The sequence below is a fragment of the Colius striatus genome, chromosome 7 (genome assembly GCF_028858725.1).
Source record: "Colius striatus isolate bColStr4 chromosome 7, bColStr4.1.hap1, whole genome shotgun sequence".
NCBI lineage: Eukaryota > Metazoa > Chordata > Aves > Coliiformes > Coliidae > Colius > Colius striatus.
The window spans coordinates 41,110,714-41,129,522 of NC_084765.1; the positions used below are offsets into that span (position 1 = coordinate 41,110,714).

General features: G+C 55.3%; 1 protein-coding gene across 1 annotated transcript in view; it reads right to left on the reverse strand.

Annotated features, from left to right (window-relative positions):
- ADAMTS7 (ADAM metallopeptidase with thrombospondin type 1 motif 7) overlaps positions 1–18,809 on the reverse strand; it is a 44,149-nt gene that overhangs the window by 22,165 nt on the left and 3,175 nt on the right. The window contains exons 4-15 of the mRNA XM_062000444.1: positions 16,184–16,380; positions 15,040–15,123; positions 14,141–14,265; positions 12,973–13,122; positions 12,124–12,267; positions 8,140–8,284; positions 7,938–8,030; positions 6,944–7,089; positions 4,411–4,580; positions 4,066–4,199; positions 2,948–3,068; positions 2,227–2,471 (exon numbers count right to left, since the gene is read on the reverse strand). Of these exons, the coding sequence (XP_061856428.1) occupies positions 2,227–2,471; positions 2,948–3,068; positions 4,066–4,199; positions 4,411–4,580; positions 6,944–7,089; positions 7,938–8,030; positions 8,140–8,284; positions 12,124–12,267; positions 12,973–13,122; positions 14,141–14,265; positions 15,040–15,123; positions 16,184–16,380 (1,754 nt within the window). The remainder of the gene's footprint in view (positions 1–2,226; positions 2,472–2,947; positions 3,069–4,065; positions 4,200–4,410; positions 4,581–6,943; positions 7,090–7,937; positions 8,031–8,139; positions 8,285–12,123; positions 12,268–12,972; positions 13,123–14,140; positions 14,266–15,039; positions 15,124–16,183; positions 16,381–18,809) is intronic.

Here is an 18,809-nt window from a genome sequence, read left to right on the forward strand (position 1 = left end):
GCTGGGCTCCTCTTAAAAGCGTCTGCAGGGCACGTGAAGTCGAGTAGAGGTTTCCCCGAGGAGCAGGACCAACTAAGCAGTCACACAAGATTAAGGAAGCAACTTTGTGCTCTCATCGCTGGGGCAAAGGCTGAGACTCTCCTGCTGAGCTGGAAGTAAAAGGACCATCGGGGTGAGCAGGTCACAAAGACATAAGTAACCCCTGAAGTTCATTACCTGCTAATTCTTCTCCCCTTCACCTGCTCTGCACAAAGGCAATGCCTGGTGGGAGCAGGAGCTGGGCACATGCTCTCTTCCTGCCTGCAGCTGCCATCCTGGAAACACACTGCTGCAATGCATTGCTTCTTAAATGCGGAGTCTGGGTTTTTTTGGCTCTGAGGCTAATTGTAACCTCTCCTGCCCAAACCCAGGCAGGCAGAGCAGCAGGTCCTGGGTGCCTCCCTAGCCCAGGCAGCATCGCTCCCTGACATCTCAAAGCCTCGAGGCTCTGATGACAATAACCACTAAGGAAGTAGCTTTACAGAAATCCCCACACACAAAAAAAGCTTAAAACTAGACTTTTCTAGTGGTTTCAGGGGATTGCAAATACCTCTTCTGGAATTTTCCCTTCTGCCTCAAGGGTTTTTGTGGGGAAGTGGAGCCTGACTGCAGTGCTGTGACAGGGGTTTAGGTCCTGGTGTAGGACCCCACGGGCTGAGCTCCTCACAGGTCTGGTGGTGCAGAGCAGGGCACAGCACAGCCAAGGGGTGCTGGTGGGCTACCCTCAGCCACCATGGGCCACTCCCTGCCACTGAGCACGGCACCAGGGTGGCTCACAGCTCCCACCGCCTCTGCTGCAGCCCCGCCAGAAGCAGGGCGGGCATGGCCCCTGCTCTCCATCAAGTGTGGGAAAGGCCTCAGGACAGAGGCTCTCCTCACGCCTCTCTGCTGGGTAAAGGTTTTGAGGAAGGCTGCAAAGGGGACGAGGCTCAGCTGGAGACAGCAGGGGCTGGAAATGTTTCCCTGGGCTGGCAGCACGTGTTTGGCTGCTCCTGACCTCGGCTCACGCTCACACACTCAGCCAGGAGATGCACAGCCCCAGAGCTGGGCTGGCAGCACAGTGCCATGACACACCACAGCAGCTCAGAGCCATAACACACCACAGCAGCTCAGTGCCATGACACACCACAGCAACTCAATGCCATGACACACCACACCAGCTCATTGCCATGACACACCACAGCAGCTCAGTGCCATGACACACCACAGCAACTCAATGCCATGACACACCACACCAGCTCATTGCCATGACACACCACAGCAGCACAGTGCCATGACACACAGCACCACAGTGCCATGACACACCACAGCAGCTCATTGCCATGACACACCACAGCAACTCAATGCCATGACACACCACACCAGCTCATTGCCATGACACACCACACCAGCTCATTGCCATGACACACCACAGCAGCTCATTGCCATGACACACCACAGCAACTCAATGCCATGACACACCACACCAGCTCATTGCCATGACACACCACAGCAGCTCATTGCCATGACACACCACACCAGCTCATTGCCATGACACACCACAGCAGCTCATTCCCATGACACACCACACCAGCTCAGTGCCATGACACACCACAGCAGCTCATTGCCATGACACACCACAGCAGCTCAATGCCATGACACACCACAGCAGCACAGTGCCATGACACACCACAGCAGCTCATTGCCATGACACACCACAGCAGCTCAATGCCATAACACACCACACCAGCTCATTGCCATGACACACCACAGCAACTCAACGCCATGGCACACAGCACCAGCTCATTGCCATGACACACCACAGCAGCTCAGTGCCATGACACACCACAGCAACTCAATGCCATGACACACCACACCAGCTCATTGCCATGACACACCACAGCAACTCAATGCCATGACACACACCAGCTCATTGCCATGACACACCACAGCAACTCAATGCCACGACACACCACAGCAGCTCAGTGCCATGACACACCATACCACACCAGCTCAGTGCCCTGACACGCCACAGCAGCACAGTGCCATGACACACCACACCAGCTCATTGCCATGACACACCACACCAGCTCATTGCCATGACACACCACAGCAGCTCAGTGCCATGACACAGCACAGCAGCTCAGAGCAGCCACAGGCTCCATTTCCCACATCCCCCCCAGACCACCCACAGGTCCTGCACCGTACCTGAATCCACACGGGCTCCACAGTGGGCCCTGGGGAGGTGAGGTTCTCCCAGTTCCCCGTCCTCTTGTAGGTGAAGGTGGTCCCTGCCACCCTGTAGTCCCCGTTCCACTGGATGGTCCAGCCACCGTTCAGGAAATACTTCTCTGGGTCCTCGCTCCGCAGGGCCAGAAAATTCCCAGCTTCTGCCACTTCCTCGATGCGGATCTCCCGGGCTCCCACGGGGATCATCCCGATGTCAACGTAACCTGGGGATGGAACCAGCCCCACTCTCAGGGCAGACACCTGGCAGAGATGATCCGTGCCCTGGGGTGGGTGCTGGTGTGCTTTGGGTACCAGCATTGTGCCAGCCCCTAGCAAGGCACCAGCAGGCACCAAATCCCACCTTGCACTGAGCCCCGCCGCTGCGAGAGCCCGTGGCAGAGGGACACATTGCCACACTTCCAGCACACCCTGCCAACCCACAACATCCCCTCAGACCTCTCCAAAGCAGCTCCAGCATGAAGATTTGGCTTTAGGCCTTTACACACAAAGAGCACTAAGGGGATATTTCTCTTCTGAGGAGCAAGAAGCAGCAGGGTTACACGGCATTTCCCCACCATGCCGCTCGGCTCTCATCCCATCCAGGCGGACAGGTCGGGACGAAAGACCAGCCTGGCAGTGGGCAGCAGCAGTGAGCCCAGCACGGAGCCTGGGGGCTGGGGATGGAGCTGAGTGCCCTTACCCAGCCCCTCGCTGTCCTCAAAGGTCTTCCTGACGGTGTGGCAGGTGGAGCCGTCCCCGTGGCAGACGCCGCACCGATCCTCCACCGCGTTGGAGTCGATCTCGTAGTCGCAGCCCACGTTCTGCAAAGGGACCCCGTGAGCCCCCGCACGGCCCCGGCCTCGCCCCGGCCACCACAGCGGGAGGGACGGCGGCCTCGGCCAGCAGCAGCGCTGGCAAACAGGGACGTGGGCGGCACAGAGGGACGGGACGGAGCCTGTCCGCAGGCGGGCAGCGATGCAGCCGCACCGGCTGCAACAGGGGTTCCTCTAACACCCCTGCAGCCCTGCTGTCCCGTTCACACACACTGAGGCCCTGTCTCACCTTTTCCTACCCACGTCCCTGCACAGCAGAGCCCAGCTGGGAAAGCCCCTTGGTCCTTGGCCCTGCTCGTGCTGTTCCAAAACACTTCCCAGAAGCCCTTCTTACACCCTGCTTAAACTCTCTACACCTTGTGCCAAACCACTTGACCTGCACAGAGGAAGAGCCTCCCTTGGATTCTGCACCACAGCCAAGACCCCAAAGGGTCCTGCTGGGTCCCGTGCCAGTGAGAAGCCTCCGGCCTTCTCTGCCTGAGGAGGTGCCCACGTGCTGCTGGCACACTCCTGCAGCAGAAGCAGCGCCGGTTTAGTGCCCTCCCTGTCTGGCAGCACATCTGTAGGGAGCTTCCATGAAAGAAAAATAACATTGAGAAGGAAGGACAGATCCCAATGCTGTGAGAGGCTGCCAAGCTGAGGGAGGCACCTCCACCACTGCAGGTGAGCACTGGGGGGCTGGGTTGGGCTGAGCATCCTCTCCCACATCCTTTCATACCCCTGACCTTGCTTTCAAGTGAAACTTTCCTTTATTTCCTTAGGCTCCTGCTCCCTTTCCTTGAGGCCAGCACAAACTGCAACACAACCCTGCCACACACCCCACAGAACAAAGGAAAGCTCCGGAGTGGTGCATGACAAAAGGAGCCGGTGCAGGAGAGAGGGGACCATGCCCAGCTCGGGGATGGGTCAGGGCAACCTCTCGCACTTCCCTGAGCTCGGGGGTGGAGGTTGGGGGTCCCCAGGCCCCCTCCCCAGCGGGCCCCACCTTGCAGATGCCGTTGATGCACATGTCCCGGCTGGCGTTGAGCTCGTAGCACGGCGTCCCGTCGATGACGGCGTCCCGCAGCTTCTCTGCAAAGTACTCGTCCTCCGGCCGGCAGTGCAGCTCGCAGGGGTTAACTGGGGAACCCAACAGGCAGAAACTAAACCCCAGCAGCTGGGAGCCACGACACAAATCAACCCTGCAAGCCCAGCCACAATTTAAAACACGGCATAGACAGGCTGCGAGGCAAATCCTCGACACAAAACAGCGGGAAGCGAGTCCTCAAGTAAGGTTTTTCCACCGGGGTTGCAGGCAGAAAGGCAGCAGTGGGCTTTGCCCTCCACTCACTGTTGTTGGGCACTGGTGTCCACTTGTAGAGCTTCCCTTTGTAGAGCATGGGGTTGAAGTGGCTGCACTGGACCTGGCGGAAGGACGGCTTGTCGGGGGGACACAGCCTCACGTTGCAAATCCGGAACCGCTTCCGCTCCCCCAGGCAGTACCTGCCCCCGTACTTGGGCCTGGCCACGGGGGGGAAAGGGAAATCAGAGCATGGCACAAGGGTTTGGCTTGGAAGGGTCCTTAAAGATCACTCAGTCCAACCCTCCTGGCAGGGACACCTTCCACTAGCCCAGGTTGCTTCCAGCTGCCCTTGAAGCCCTCCAGGGACGGGGCAGCCACAGCCTGTGCCAGGGCCTCGCCACCCTCATTTAAAAACATGTTCTTATAGCTAATCTAAAGCTAATTTAAAACCACTACCTCATTCTCCTCCATGCAAGGGGAAGTCTGAAGCCTCCCACTTCCTGCAGCTACAGCCAGGCACCTCTCCTTTGGGGGGTAAAACACCTCCTTCACCATCCCAGGTACCCTGGCTGAGGAGATGCCAGCAGCCCCCCAGCCAGGTCAGACAGGTGCCTGTTCTGTGGCTGCTCCCGAGGAGCTGCTCTCCATCCCCCCTGGGATGCATTTCCAACTCTGTTCCCCTACTGCTCAAGGGAATGGCAAAGCTGCAGCTGGTCTTTTTAAAGAAAGAGAGACTTTAAAAGCAACAACAGTGTTTTTCTCAGATGCCAACAGACCCTCCAGACAGAGCCACTGCCTCCTGCCCCTTCCTCTGGTCACAGCTCTGTCCGTGGCACGCATCCCCACAGCCTCAGGGAAACTACTGATAGCTGCTCTGGGCAGTTATCTGGGCACACTTTGCTGGAGAGAACACTGTTATTATTTTAGGGCTGTGTTTACATACCCTGCCCTGAGGAAATGCCTGAAGGAGGAGCACTGCCCACTGCACACATTCGTTCACTCCATCCAAAAGGCAAGGCTGAAGATTTACCAAAGCAAACAACTGGCCAGGGAAATTCTGCTGCTTTTCCAGTGTTTGCTCTCCTGCCTGCCCACAGCTGTGTTTAAAACACTCCATAAACTACAACTGCACTTCTGCCACAGAACTCATGTCAAACACAAGCCCAGCTCTTGACCCGGGACCGAGATCACACAGCACTTCTTTAAACAGCTCAGCAGCACGTGCTAAAAACAACACACCCAGGAAAGAAGCTGAGCAGAAATCACATCTGGGCTCATTGGAGAACCTGCTCCTGAAACAGCCAGAGCTCCTGCAGCCACTGCAGAGCCACGGCCGCTGCGACACTGCTCACAAAGCCCTGCTCTGTCCCTGTCCCACGGCTCCCCAACGCCTGGGCACGCCAGGGGCTTTGCCTGGATGCGATATAACAGGGATGGGGTGACAAAGGGGACGTTTGGGGAGCAGATGGGTCAGTCCAGACATCACAGGATGGACAAGGCTGCTCCTGTGAGTGCCTGGACGCTTCCAGGCGGGAGGCAGCACAGTGCTGGCAGCCCTGGAGGAGACAGAAATCCCTGACGGAAAGCCACGAGGTGATAAACAGCAGCAGGACTTTTCAAAACAACCCTGAATCAGGCTGAAAGAATGCCTGCTTTTCTGTCATTAAAGGACACTGGATATGCTTGACATCTACAGCATGCAGCCTGCTCCTTGTTTGAGGCTTGTATCAGAAACTGTGTGACCAGCAGGACCAAGGAAACGATTGTCCTCCTGTACTGGGCCCTGGTGAGGCTGCACCTCAAATACTGTGCTCAGTTTTGGGTCCCTCACTACAAGAAAGATATTGAGGGGCTGGAGCGTGGCCAGAGCCAGGCACTGGAGCTGGAGAAGGGGCTGAGCACAAGTCTGATGGGGAGCAGCTGAGGGCTCTGGGAGCCTGGAGGAGACAGAGGGGAGACATGAGCACTCTCTACAACTACCTGAAAGGGGGTTGCAGTGAGACAGAGGTCAGTCTCTTCTCCCCATTAGTGAGTGACAGGACAAGAGGAAATGGGCTCCAGTTGCCCCAGGGGAGGTTGAGGTTGGAGTTGAGGCTGAACTGTTTCCCTGAGAGGGGTGTCAGCCCCTGTGCCAGGCTGCCCAGGGAGCTGGGGGAGTGCCCAGCCCTGGAGGGATCCCAAAGCCATGGAGCTGAGGTGCTGAGGGGTCAGTGCTGGGCTGGGCAGGGTGAGGGCAGTGCTGGGACTGCAGCAGCTTCAAGGGCTTTAACAACTGAAATGATTCTATGACATTGCAGCTGCTCTCTGCCTGCACAGAACAATTTACCCATGGAAGCAGACAGAGCAGACTCTGCCCCTCCAGCAGCCTCCACTGCCCCACTGGCTGGCTAACGCTGCAAAACGAATCCCAAGGGCTTCACAAGCACATTGCTCAGCTGGTCACCGCACCATGGCCTGGCTTTGTGGACAGGACCACACTGACCACAGGACACTTCACAGCTCCCCGGGGCAATAAGCAAGCTTTGGGTTCCTCTCCTAAACGGGGCTGGGACGAGCCACAGGGGAGCAGGTGCTCACTTACGTGGGGCTGCTGCAGTGCCTCTCCGCGCTCTGCACGCCGGCGCCGCAGCTGCGCGAGCACGCGGCCCACGAGCCCCACGAGCCCCAGCTGCCATCGATCGCCTCGGGCCGGTAGCCCACGGCCACGCACTCGCCATTGAAGCACCACTGCAGGGAGACAGGGAGAAAATGAGGTTTAAGGATGCAGTTGTTGATGTTGAGTCAGAGGTCTTGGCTGCAGGGGGGTACTGAAGCCCAGTATCTGTATTGCTCTGTGAAAAGTCCACACTTGGCTCACACTGAGGTGCCTGGGGGCCTGCTGGGCTCTGCCACAGCCTGGCACAGCTCTAAGCAACAGGAAATTTGGAGATGTTGGACTGTTGGAGGGTTTGTTTGAGGCAACGTGCCCAAACCTCCACTGAGACCCCTCAGCAAGCCATTCACAGCTCAGCCTCAGCCCGGAGGGAAGAGCTGGTGAGGCATAGCCACGGACAGAGGCAGGTTGGGAGGTTTTGTAGGGAGCAGCAGCTAAGCCCAGCGTGATCCCCAGTGCTCTGGAGCCAGGGCTTTTGAAGGGGCCACTGAACCTAACGTGATACCATGTGCAGGAAAACCCTTTTCTGGAAGAGCAACATGTGATGCTCCATCCCAGCACTGCTGCAGTACAGCAGCCAGTGCCACCCCTGCAAGGGGGACCCGAGCTGACAGCAGAGAGCTGGTCCCCTCAACATCCCATGCTCAGCACAGCACCCACCAAGCTGCCCTGGGAGAGGTGCCTTCCCTGCAGCGAAGCAGCTGCTGGGGACAAGCATCTGCCACCGCAGCAGACGGAGAGCAGAACAAGCCCTGTGCTCTCCTGCCACCCGCAGTAACTGCGGGTTCCACCTTCTCATGGCATTTTCAGCCTCACTGAAGGCTCCCTGGCAGCAGTGGGTGTTCGGGCAGAGTGAGGTGAGCCTGGTCCTGTGTGGGATGTGGAGCTTTGACAGCCACGGAGGGGACGAGCTCCCCGTTACCTTGTTCTCCCCGCACGCCGTGCCATCCACAGCAGCGTCCAGCTTGGAGTGGCACGTGTTCCCCACCGTGCACCACAGCGTGTTGCAGACACTCTGCAGAGAGCACAGACGTGCAGGACATTGTTACTGCCCTGGCCACCCCATGGGCAAAGCCCCCAACCCCCAGAGAGCCCCGTGTCACGGCAGGGGGGCCCTGGCTTACGTCCATGTCGTCGCAGAAGGTGGAGTAGGCGCCGTACTGCAGCCGGCACTGGTGGGCCACGTCGTACAGGACACCCGGGGGCACCAAGGGGTAATCCAGCACCTCCCGGGCAGGGGGGTCATCCAGGCACAGCCCCCAGCCCCGGCTGAAAGAGAGGTGAGAGTGGCATTGCCACCGGCTCTGCACACGTGGGTGATGCTCCAGCAGCTTAACGAAGGAACCAAACAGCTCATTAATGTCCCACCACGGTGAGAAGCAAGTAGCATTGCCAGGTGATGTGACCCTGGCTCTCCAACCAACTCTGGAGCTGCTCCAGTGTGAGGATGGGTATGTGTGGGTACCTGCTCTTCAGGGTGGGTGTCCTCTCCCAGAGTGATCACCCCGTGGCCATTGGGCACTTTGGGTTATGAGGAAGGAGAAGGAGCAAAGGCAGCAGTGGCTTCTGCAGGCCAGAGCCTTGCATGCTCTCCCTTTCCCCACCAAGATGCCCCTGTCCCCCTGATAGAAAGCCAGACATCCTGGGAATAATCCCCTGGCTTTTTGCTTGGCAACCAGGTCACTGGCTCAGCCCTCAGCCAGGACCCCACTTTTGCCACTCAGGTGAAGGGTTTCATTGAATAAACATGTCATTGACGAGAAACAGATGCTGTCCCAGGGCTTGGACATCATGCTGACCCCAGAACCGTCCCTGCAGACACCACAACCCACGTGTCAACGCCCTGCTAACAGAAATACAGACTGTCAGCAGCAAAACACACGCACCCTCGCGTTTGCTGCTGCAAACAGTGCTCGAACTCAGGACCCCTTTAGAACAGAGGTATTAAAGCTGAGCCACGAAGGCGGCTGGTGGCAGGCGGCCAGGCTGCAGGCACCAGAGAGGTCCCTGGCCCCTCTCTGCTCTGAGTGCTTTTGCTGTGATAACTTCACAAACACACAAGAAGCTGTCACTAGGTTAGCTTTCAGTGTTGCTTTAAACAAACTTGTTTCCAGTGAGGCAAAGTCTCCAGCAAGGGCTTCTCAGCAGATTAGATTACTTTGTCTTGTTGTGATTGGGAAGGAGTCTAAATTAACTTGAAATAAGATTCCTTTTTAACCCAAACCAGCAACACAGAAATAAGAGTCAGCACGGGAGAGCTGCTGCTCTGGGGTGCTGGCAGTGCCATGGGGTGTTGCCTGGCAGAACCACATCCCTTCCTTCCTCCCCCATCCCAGCCCAGCGAAGTCTGCACTGGATAACCTGCAAACAGCTCCTTTGGCTGGAGACAAGCAGCTTCTCTACTGGAAAAATCAGATAACAAACAAGTTGCTTTCAGCAACCCAGGGGTTCCAAAGTCTGTGCCCCCAAGTCCATGTAAGAGCAGGAGCATCCTGCCTCTCCCAGCCCAACGGGGAGGGAAAGGCCCCCGTGGGCAATAGTCAAGCTAAGGGTGGGTGAGGCAGCTGGACACGGTGCAGCCTGCTTCAGGCATAAAGAGAGGTCACTGCATTGCACTTCCAGAGATATTTTCATCATCTGCTGGTGGAAAACACTTAAAAAGAGTATTTTCTTTAAAAATGGAAAGAATTATTTAATGGGGAAAGTCCAGCCTTGCACGAGATGCCTGAGTGAGCTGTGTGACCCTGGTCCTCCTCTGGACCAGTTCCCCAACTGCCTACCCAGGTACCAGCCCAAGGGGCCCCACACAGCACCCCAAACTCCTCTCCCAACCCTCCTTCCCCTCGGAACTGCTCCAGGCACTTCCTGTCCTGCCCCAGCTCACGGGAGAGGTCTCTGTCCCAGCGTGGAGGGTGATTTAGATTTGCTGTCAGCCTTCCAGCGCTGTGTTCAAAACCTATTTCTTCTTTATTAAATATTTTATGATCATCCTACTGGTCTCTTCAACTAGCCAAAACACATTCCTGAGCCAGCAGAACTTGGCATGAGTTTCCCTCTGGCTTTGCAGGGATTTGCAATAAACCACAGCCTGCAGGAAACAAGCGCAGGGGGCTGTGCTGCATCTGCCCGCTGCAGCCCCTTCCTTAAGGAGCTGGATGACAGAGGAGATGGGATGATGATTAAATCCCCACATGTGAGCAGGCTGGGAGAATCTGCAGATACATTTGGGAGCAGGATTAAAATTCCAAAAGCTCTTGGAGAACTGGAGGAAGGGTCCAAAAAGTCAGGATGAAATACAACGAAAACAAAAGCAATGACTGGGACTTGGGAACAATCAGCTGCACAAACAAGGGACCTGGCAGAAGGGGCAGAGGAGAGATGCAGCAGGCAGGGCTGCAGAGGCAGGGGGACAGCAGCCTTGCCTGGGCTCTGGGAAGGTGGGGAGTGGCTGGAAAGAGCCCATAGGAGGTTGGTGGAAGAAGATCGCCAGCACTGTGCAAAGAGGCTGAAAAACTGGTTGTCTGATCTAAAGACTAGAGGGGGAGACAAGACGACCTGTGGCTGTGCTGAGGCTGCTGCTGAGATGCTGCTCCATGCCATTGCCCGCTTCTGGTGCAGGCAGGGCAGCCACAAGGCACCAGACTCAAATTTACAAGGGCATTCCAGCAGCTGGGCTGGGAGAGAGCTCCCATCATGGAGAGGGGTAGAGAGCAAAGAGCCTTACAGCACCTTCCAGCTCCTCCAAGGCTTAGAGGGGAAAATCACAGGATGTCAAGAAGAGCTCGTCTGAGAAGTGCTGGCACAAGCTGGGGCTGATGAGATGCCCAGTTTGGAGTGGTCCCTCCACCACCGCAGCACCACTGCCCACCCTCGTTACCCCAGTTCCCTGGGGGACACCCTCACCACCACGCCAGGAGGTGACCTCTTCCACCAGCCCTGGCTGCCAGACCCCAACCCACAGCCTCACCAAGAGGGTCCTGCAGCCCCAGCTGCACCCAGGACCTGCCCCACAGCACCAGGGCTGGGCCACAGTCAATGTCAGGGATCCCTTTCAGATGCTGAAGCATTTGGCAGTGTTTGTAAAGTGAAAACCAGCAGCTGACAGGGCTTTTTTTATTCCCCCCTCCCCTTCCCCCAAAATGTGAGGTCTGTTCCAAGCCCATCCAGCAACCCCAGGTCAGTAGGCTCTCATTTTCTGGCTCACTCCTTCCCACTCTCCTGCCAGCACTGTATTATAACACACTCATGTCTGTGCTGGCAAGGGACCTCTCCCTTGCCTGGGGGATGTCGTGGCTGGTGAGAGACGCCTGCTCTGCTCTCAGAGAAGAGCTGCCCCTTCTGAGGAGAGCAAAGAGACCAAAACCCAACAGGAGAAGCATCCAGCTGCTCTGTTTCTTCCCCATCGCAGCTTGGAGCAGCCCAAGGTCACTGCAAGCAGGAAATTCTTAATCCAAAAGCGAAGGTTAAAAGCAGAGGGCCAAGAACGCTGCGGATACGAGCAAGCGCCATTGCACCAAAAGCCATCAATCACCCATAACTCCCCCTGCCTGGGGGCCAAGCCCACGTGTTCCAGGCTGGGATGTACAAAGGGGAGCTCAGCCCCAGGCAGCCCCTGCCCTGTAGCTGCCAGTCCCTTTTGCTGATGCTCTCACTGTTTCCCAGTTTCCTGTAGCAAAGGAGGGAAAATGCTCCTCCAGTGCAAGCCACTGGCTGACAAACTTAAGTCTCTGGGCCGTGTTCCTAGGAGCTTAACAACAGGCTGAAACATCAGCCTCAGGGTGCTAAAAATAAACACACATAAGAATTTGGCTCAGTGTCATTTTCTCACGTGATGCCTCCTGCTTACAGGCAAACATCATCTGCCCATGCAGAGCACTGAAGAAAACTGTGTGGAGCATCGAAGCAAACCACTCTGGCTTTATTTGTTCAAGCCACCAATCCTGTGCCAGTGCCCAAACGCTCTCCCTCCTGCAAGGAGATAAAATCATCCCCCCACTGCCCTGGGGCTGTTTTCTGAGCACAATTTGGGTCAGTCCCTGGCTGCAAACCCAAGCCCCCAGCCACCCTCAGCACCCTCCAGCAAGGAAGAAGAGGAAGGGAGGACTTACTCGAGGAATCGTGTGATGTACTCCCGGCTGCAGCGGGACCAGGTGAGTGGGGACGTGTCATACAGGAGCTGTGGAGACATGATGAAAGGTCTTTTCCCAACTGGCTCACAGTCATTGCTGCTTCCATCATGCTGAATCCCAAAACTGTGTAAGAGCACAGCCCCACAAAGGAGAGGTGAGCCACACGCCGCCACAACCGCGCAGCCCCTCTGCTCTCCAGCACCACGACACGCGGCGCCGGGCGTCCCGCGCCGTGCCCTGGCAGGGACGTGCTCACTGCGGGCTCTGGCTGTGTGGGACACCCTACTGACACCACCAGCACTGCCCCAGACTGCCTCCTGCTTTCTTATTTCAGCTTTCTTACAGAAAACTCAGCCAAGGGAAAAAGCAAGGAGAATATTGAAGGAGATGGAGATAGTGAAACCTGGTGGGTGGGTGTTTGTGGCACCAGAGGTACCTGTTATCTGTTAGGGACCACCCAATCGAGTGATCTTGCCAAAACAGCATAGAAATCAGGGCAAGCAAAACTCTGTCACTGGCTCTATACACAAACCCTACTTTAAGGCTTCTTAATGGGCAACCCTCTACTCCAAACCCTTCAGCATCAGCAACACAAGGTAACACACAGAGGTGTTTTGTCTGGGTTGCCCTGGATGACTCCCAGACAGCCCAGGGTGGGCACAAACTGAGCTCTGAGAGGAAATTCCCGGGGTGAGCTCTGGTGGGCGCAGGGGAGAACTTGCACTGGCGAGGAACTGCTGGCCAGTCTCCTGCCAGCTTCCCCCCATGCCCCGACTGAGCAGTGCAGAGGACAGAGGGCAGAGGAGAGGAGGAGGAAGCCGGAGGTACCTGTGTCCGAGCTCATGTGCCACGGTGAAGGCCAGGGGCAGCCCCGTGTCCTCGTTGATGTTGCAGCTGCGGTGGGGCTGGCACATCCCTGCCACGTGGGACAGCCCCAGGGTCTCGCAGGGTCTGTTCATCGCTGCGCAGATGTCCTTCCTTCCGACAACCGACACACAGAGACACAGCAAAGAGGGGGGTTGAAAGCAGCAGGACCCCAGGGGGGAAGGAGCACGGGGTGCACCCCAGCCCACAGGGGAGAACACACAGGCACTGGCCAAACGGGAGTGAGAATGGAGACAACCAACGGCTGTCTGCACGGAGAGATTTATGGCCTTTCCTCTCCCCTTCCCTCTCCTGGTGTCCCCAGCTTGTTATTAAGCCTGATTAATGGGAGCTGCTAGGCAGCCTGGCTGCATTGATTGCACTGTATAAATAAAGCTGATGCTGGCAATAATTTAGCCATTACTAGGTTGCCTGGGAAAGCACATCCCAAGGGTGCCGTGGTCGAGGGCAGAGGAGCCCCAGCCACCCAGGAAGAGCAACTCCATTGAAGTACAGTTGGAGCACACGGCCTCAAGTGCCTTATTTCTGCTACAAAGCAAACTTCCAAAAGAAAAAGAAGAAGATCAAATTGTTGTGGGTGATGAATCATCACACAAACCACCACGACACTGCCAACAGCCCAGTCACTGCAGCCTGAAACTATCCAACTATGTTTTTACTGCAAGGTATATAAACTTGGCCAGAGGCACGAATTCCTGACAGCTTCATGGGAGGCCAGGGCCCTTCTCAGAGGCTCCTCTGCCAACCCAGCATTAGCCTCCAAGGGAAAACAGGGAGTTAACCCCTGTGTACATCTCCTGGGAAGCCGTTCTGGGGCTTGGCAGTAGGGCCATGGTGAAAACCTGGGTTGGAAACCTGAACTGCTAGTCAACTGGGAGTTGTCTCCAAGTTTGAGTTCCAGCTCTTAGGAACAGGTTATCCTCAGATTGCATGTTACATCTCTTACATGCAGGTATCCAGGCAGGGCTCCAGCATAGAGACTGAGACTTCAACATGCTCCCACTAAGATGTTCCTCTGGCTGCCTGCCCACCCCCCTGCCTGTGTTGGCAGTTGTGTTTCTAGCTGCCAGTGCAGCATCTACAGCACAGAACCATCACAGGAGCACAATACCTGGTGAGCAGCACTGCCACGTCGTGGTGCAGGGGATGGGAATCTCCTTTAACGTTGATGCTCTTCTGCCATTTGCAGAAGCTTTTCAAGGTGTTGTCTGCGTGGTGGGAGATTTTCAGATCCTCCTGCCAACATAATTAAAAGCCTGCTGTCATATTGCTGCTGGATCTGTTTGGATTTTAGGATGCAGTGGGGAGGGAACACATCAGATGGAAATTGGAGTTAACTGCCATCCAGATGGACTTGCTCCACAATGGGCTCTAGGCTGGGTGGGAACTGCTCCACACTCAGAGGCTCTAGGCTGGGTGGGAACTGCTCCACATTCAGAGGCTCTAGGCTGGATGGGAACTGCTCCACATTCAGAGGCTCTAGGCTGGATGGGAACTGCTCCACAATAGGCTGTAGACTGGATGGGAATACTGTCCTTCTCTGACTTTTTTTTCATCTGTGATTCAACTGAAATGAATAATCTCATAATGAGGGTCAGGAAACACTGTGGGAAAATATTCCAGCCTGGCTGATGGTGAAGGACACTGGGCTCCCTGAGAGCACAAATGACCAGGAGCTCACAGCCCTCTGCTACCAGCAGCCATGCTGAGCTATCAGAAATAGGTATCAGAATCAGACTCTGCAGCTCCTCTGACTGTGCCAACCTCTCTGATTATGCCAACCCTCTTCAATCCCTCTGACCATGTTGACCCCCCTGACTTTACCAGGGCTCCAGCCCCTGCAGAAGTCAAGGAAGTGAGGGACACTTCCCCTAACCTCACACAAACTCAACCAGGCTGTGAAGACAGCTCAAGAGAGAGCTCAGGGGCTTTCAAGGCCAGATACCCTCAGGTCCCAGCCTGGCTGCCAGGACAGAGGGTGAATCACTGTGTTTTCTGTGTTGTTTTTACCTCCTCGTCCTCCAGCAGGATGAGTCTCACGATGGCAATGTTGATGGGGTTGCCAATGCTGGCGTGGTGGAACAGCCCTGCCACCTGCAATGGGCAAAAGCCAAAGAATTAGTGCCCAACAGCAAGACCTGTCCCTGTGATGCTGCTGCTGGTAAGTACATCTGCAGGGGAACATCAGCTCGAGGGGAAGCTGCTGAAAGTTGTTGACAACATCTCAGGGAATTCCCCAAAATGAAAGGCAAGACCAGATGCAGACCTGGATTAAAGCATTCTGAGTGCAGTGATACCCACTTACAATCTATAGAATCTGTGAACACAGTGAAACTCAACCAGAAATGCCTGGGGGCACACCTCTGCCTTCTCTCCTAAGAGATGTGTTTAACACCTCAAAGGAAGCCTGTGTTCTTTGGGTGTCTTCATCAGCCTCCAGAAAGACAGAGATGCTATGGTGAGGTCCTCTGCCTAATCCCACCCTCTTTTCTGGCCATCAACCAAAGCCCTCTTCTGAAAGGCAAATAAGTGCTACAACATCAGCAGAAGAGTGAACAGACTAAACCACCTCATGCTGACTTATCTGCTTGTTTTATGGCACCAGCCCTGAGCTCAAGGGAGTCTGAGCTCCCTGTGGGTCTCTCCTCCTGCAAGGAGGTTTCCTTATCAGAGGGTGGTGGGTGGCCCTCATGCAAGCTTCAGGGTGGTTTCAGCTTCCACTGCATCCCTGTGCCCAAGCTGCCTGCCTGCCTGGGGGGAGCTGAGGTGGCATTGCTGTGGGTAGCACCTCCTTTCCCTGGAGCATCATGGTCCTTGGGGTGTCTCCCTGGGAGGCCACGTTATCCACCCTCACGGAGGGACAGAGAGTGGAACAGCCCTTGAGCCCACAGGGAAGGTGAAACCACTGCAGGGTGAGTTTCTCCTGCCTGCATGGAGGTTTTGGCCCTGGGCTTGCTGACACTGGCCCATCCTCCGTGGCAGATGGAGCCCTGAGCAATGCAGAAAAGCCAGTGTGCGTGTGGCAACAACCTGAGTGGTGAAAGGTCTGCTGAGGTCCCACCAGGGATGACTCCTGGCAGGCCCAGTGGTTTTTATGTCTCATAGCCATGTCCCCAGGGCCATGGCAGCTCTGCTCTAGAGGACCAGGACTCACCATGTTCATCACAGTCAGCACGTACTTCTCTATGTTCTCACTCCCATGGTATTCGATCATTTTGGTGTCTGCCACCACCAGTGTTTCCACCCACTTCTCCTTGCTAATGGAGCGCTGCTTTATTCTTCTCCTCCTGTGCTGCTTCAGTTCCCATCTTTCCCTCTGCTTCTCAGACCTCTCCAGGCTTTCCTGAGATCCTGAGGGATTAAAGGGGGAAGAAAAGACCTTTTTTTCTTGCTGCAACGTCTGTAACTTTGGCTTTTTCTTTCTTTTTGATTCAAAGAAACAACCTTTTGGTCCTGAGAAGGCTCCACACTTGGACCCAGAACTTACATGTGTTTTTCTATGCTGTATGTTTCAAAAAATCCCTGGGGGTGGTGAAGGCTCTGACCTCAGTCTGTTGCACAGCAGCATTAGCATGATGGGAAAAAAACCCAAAAAGCAAGCATCTGAAGTGATTTCTTTGTCTGGAACAGAGTTTGCAATGCTCCACGAGGAACACAGAGCCTCTCACAGCAGAGCACTTGGGCTTTGCACTGACATTTGAGTTTACAGACAACCCTGCAGAGATGCTTGGGCATGATACACTGCTGAGAAACAGCCCCAGTGGCTCAATATTTCTGATGGCCATCACCAATCTGTACTTTGCAGGGAGAGACAGTTCCCCAACATGACAAACTCTGCACCCCCAAAGCCGGATTGATGCCTTGAGACAAATCCTGCAGACCATCCCTGTCCCAGACAAGGCCAAGACACTGCAGGACAGTCCAGAGACTTCCTCAGCTGCATGGAGACTGAACTCTGCTCCCTCCTGGGGAGAAACAAGGGGCACATTCACTGGGCTGAGAGGGGCCAGGGGGCGAAGGAGAGCTCAGGGGCTCCTCACGCACCAGCAACTGGGAATTCTCATGTGGAGGCTTTTCCTGTGACACTGCTCCAAGATCAAGGTCAGGGTCAGCCCCAAGCTGGGTAAAGGCTTTACAAACCCCATCCCACACACTGGGAATTGCTTTTATGACCAGTTTCTAAGGGCTCAGTTTTACTTTGTTAACAATGGACTTTAACATGTCATGGGCTATACTGTAGGTTAGTTGTGAAAGAGAGTTTATCCCCCAGCCCGAAAAATCCCAACTATCTGGATAATTTGATGAATTGCTAATACCACTGTGGCAGTTTAATCACAACAGCTTCCTTGGAGCTTGTTCCCATTGTGTCCTTTGCTGCTAGGCTTCCAGCTGGAGCCTGAAGGTACGGCAGAGAGGACGGGTGCAGAGGGCTGCCTGGGTCCCAGGGAGGGCTGGAGTGGTATTTTCCCTTTGAGATCCCTCTGAGACACTTTCCCAGCTGTACACACAGGCTGCACTACATATTGACAGAAGCTAAACAACACCTCACAGCCTAACACCAGCTGGCTGTGTGGTGTTTTGCAAAGAAAACCAGCAATCCACCAGTACAGAAATGAAAGGCTTGCTGTAATTACAATGCTACAGACTTCTGGGTTTCCCTTCCAGGGCAGACACATCACATCCACTGTGCTGGCCCAGGCTGCAGCAGAGATCCATATGCGTGACACACGGCCACATTACACCCAGTGAAAGTCATCTGCAGTCAGCAGACTTCAAAGCCTAGAAGGAGCCTTTATGATTGTTACCATAGATTAAGTAATTAATGAGATTAACAGAAGAATGCCTGAAGATAACCTGATTATGGGGGCAAAAAGAAACCCACACCACAAAAAGAAGTATCTGAAAGCAAAGAGCTCTGGGAAATGCACCAAATGATACTCCACTGCCTGGGAGATGCAGCTTCACTGATGCAGACAAGGAGCAATGTGCCTCTGAGCTGCTGAGGATGCACTCAATTCCTCATTACTGGAGATCTTGGGTTTGGAAGTTTATCCACCCCATCTGCTCTAGAGAGAGGAGAAGGAACTGGCATGCAATCCCTCAGAGACTCCCAAGGCAGCAACAGGGTTCCACTCCAAAAGCCCAGCAGGTCAGAAACTGGTATTTGCAAGGAAATTAAAACTAGTACTCAGTCTCCACACCACAGGATGCTTGCAGCAGGGCTGGGAGGAAAAGATGAGAGTGAGAAGCCTGAGGTTTGGCATGCAGTGAGTGGAGTATGTGAGAAACATAAGGAAATGCAGAAAAATTGGCAGGAGAAGAAGAAAAGGCAACCCTGTGCTCTGCAGTGATTCCCATGACTTGTGGGCTCCACTCATTAATGCCACAAACCCACTGCCTGGCACTCAGCCAACAAGCTCTCCTGACTAGCAGCTTAAACGAGCTGTCCTGCATGGAAAATGCTTGTGGGAATGGTTGTTTGAGACCCTGGGCCAGCGGGGCCATGCCTGGAGAGCTGCTCCCAGCCAGTGGCACCCCCTGACCAGCAGCACCAGGGCACTGCCAACCACCCTCCTCCCACACCAAACTGCAGAACCACACCGTCCCTTGGGTTGGAAAAGACCTTTCAGATCACTGAGTCCAACCCTTCCCCCAGCACTGCCACGGCCACCACTAACCCACAGCCCTCAGCACCAGCTGCACAAAGATGATCAGGGGACTGCAACACCTCCCTGATAAGGAAAGGCTGTGGGATCTGGTTCTGTGGCAAGAAGGACCTC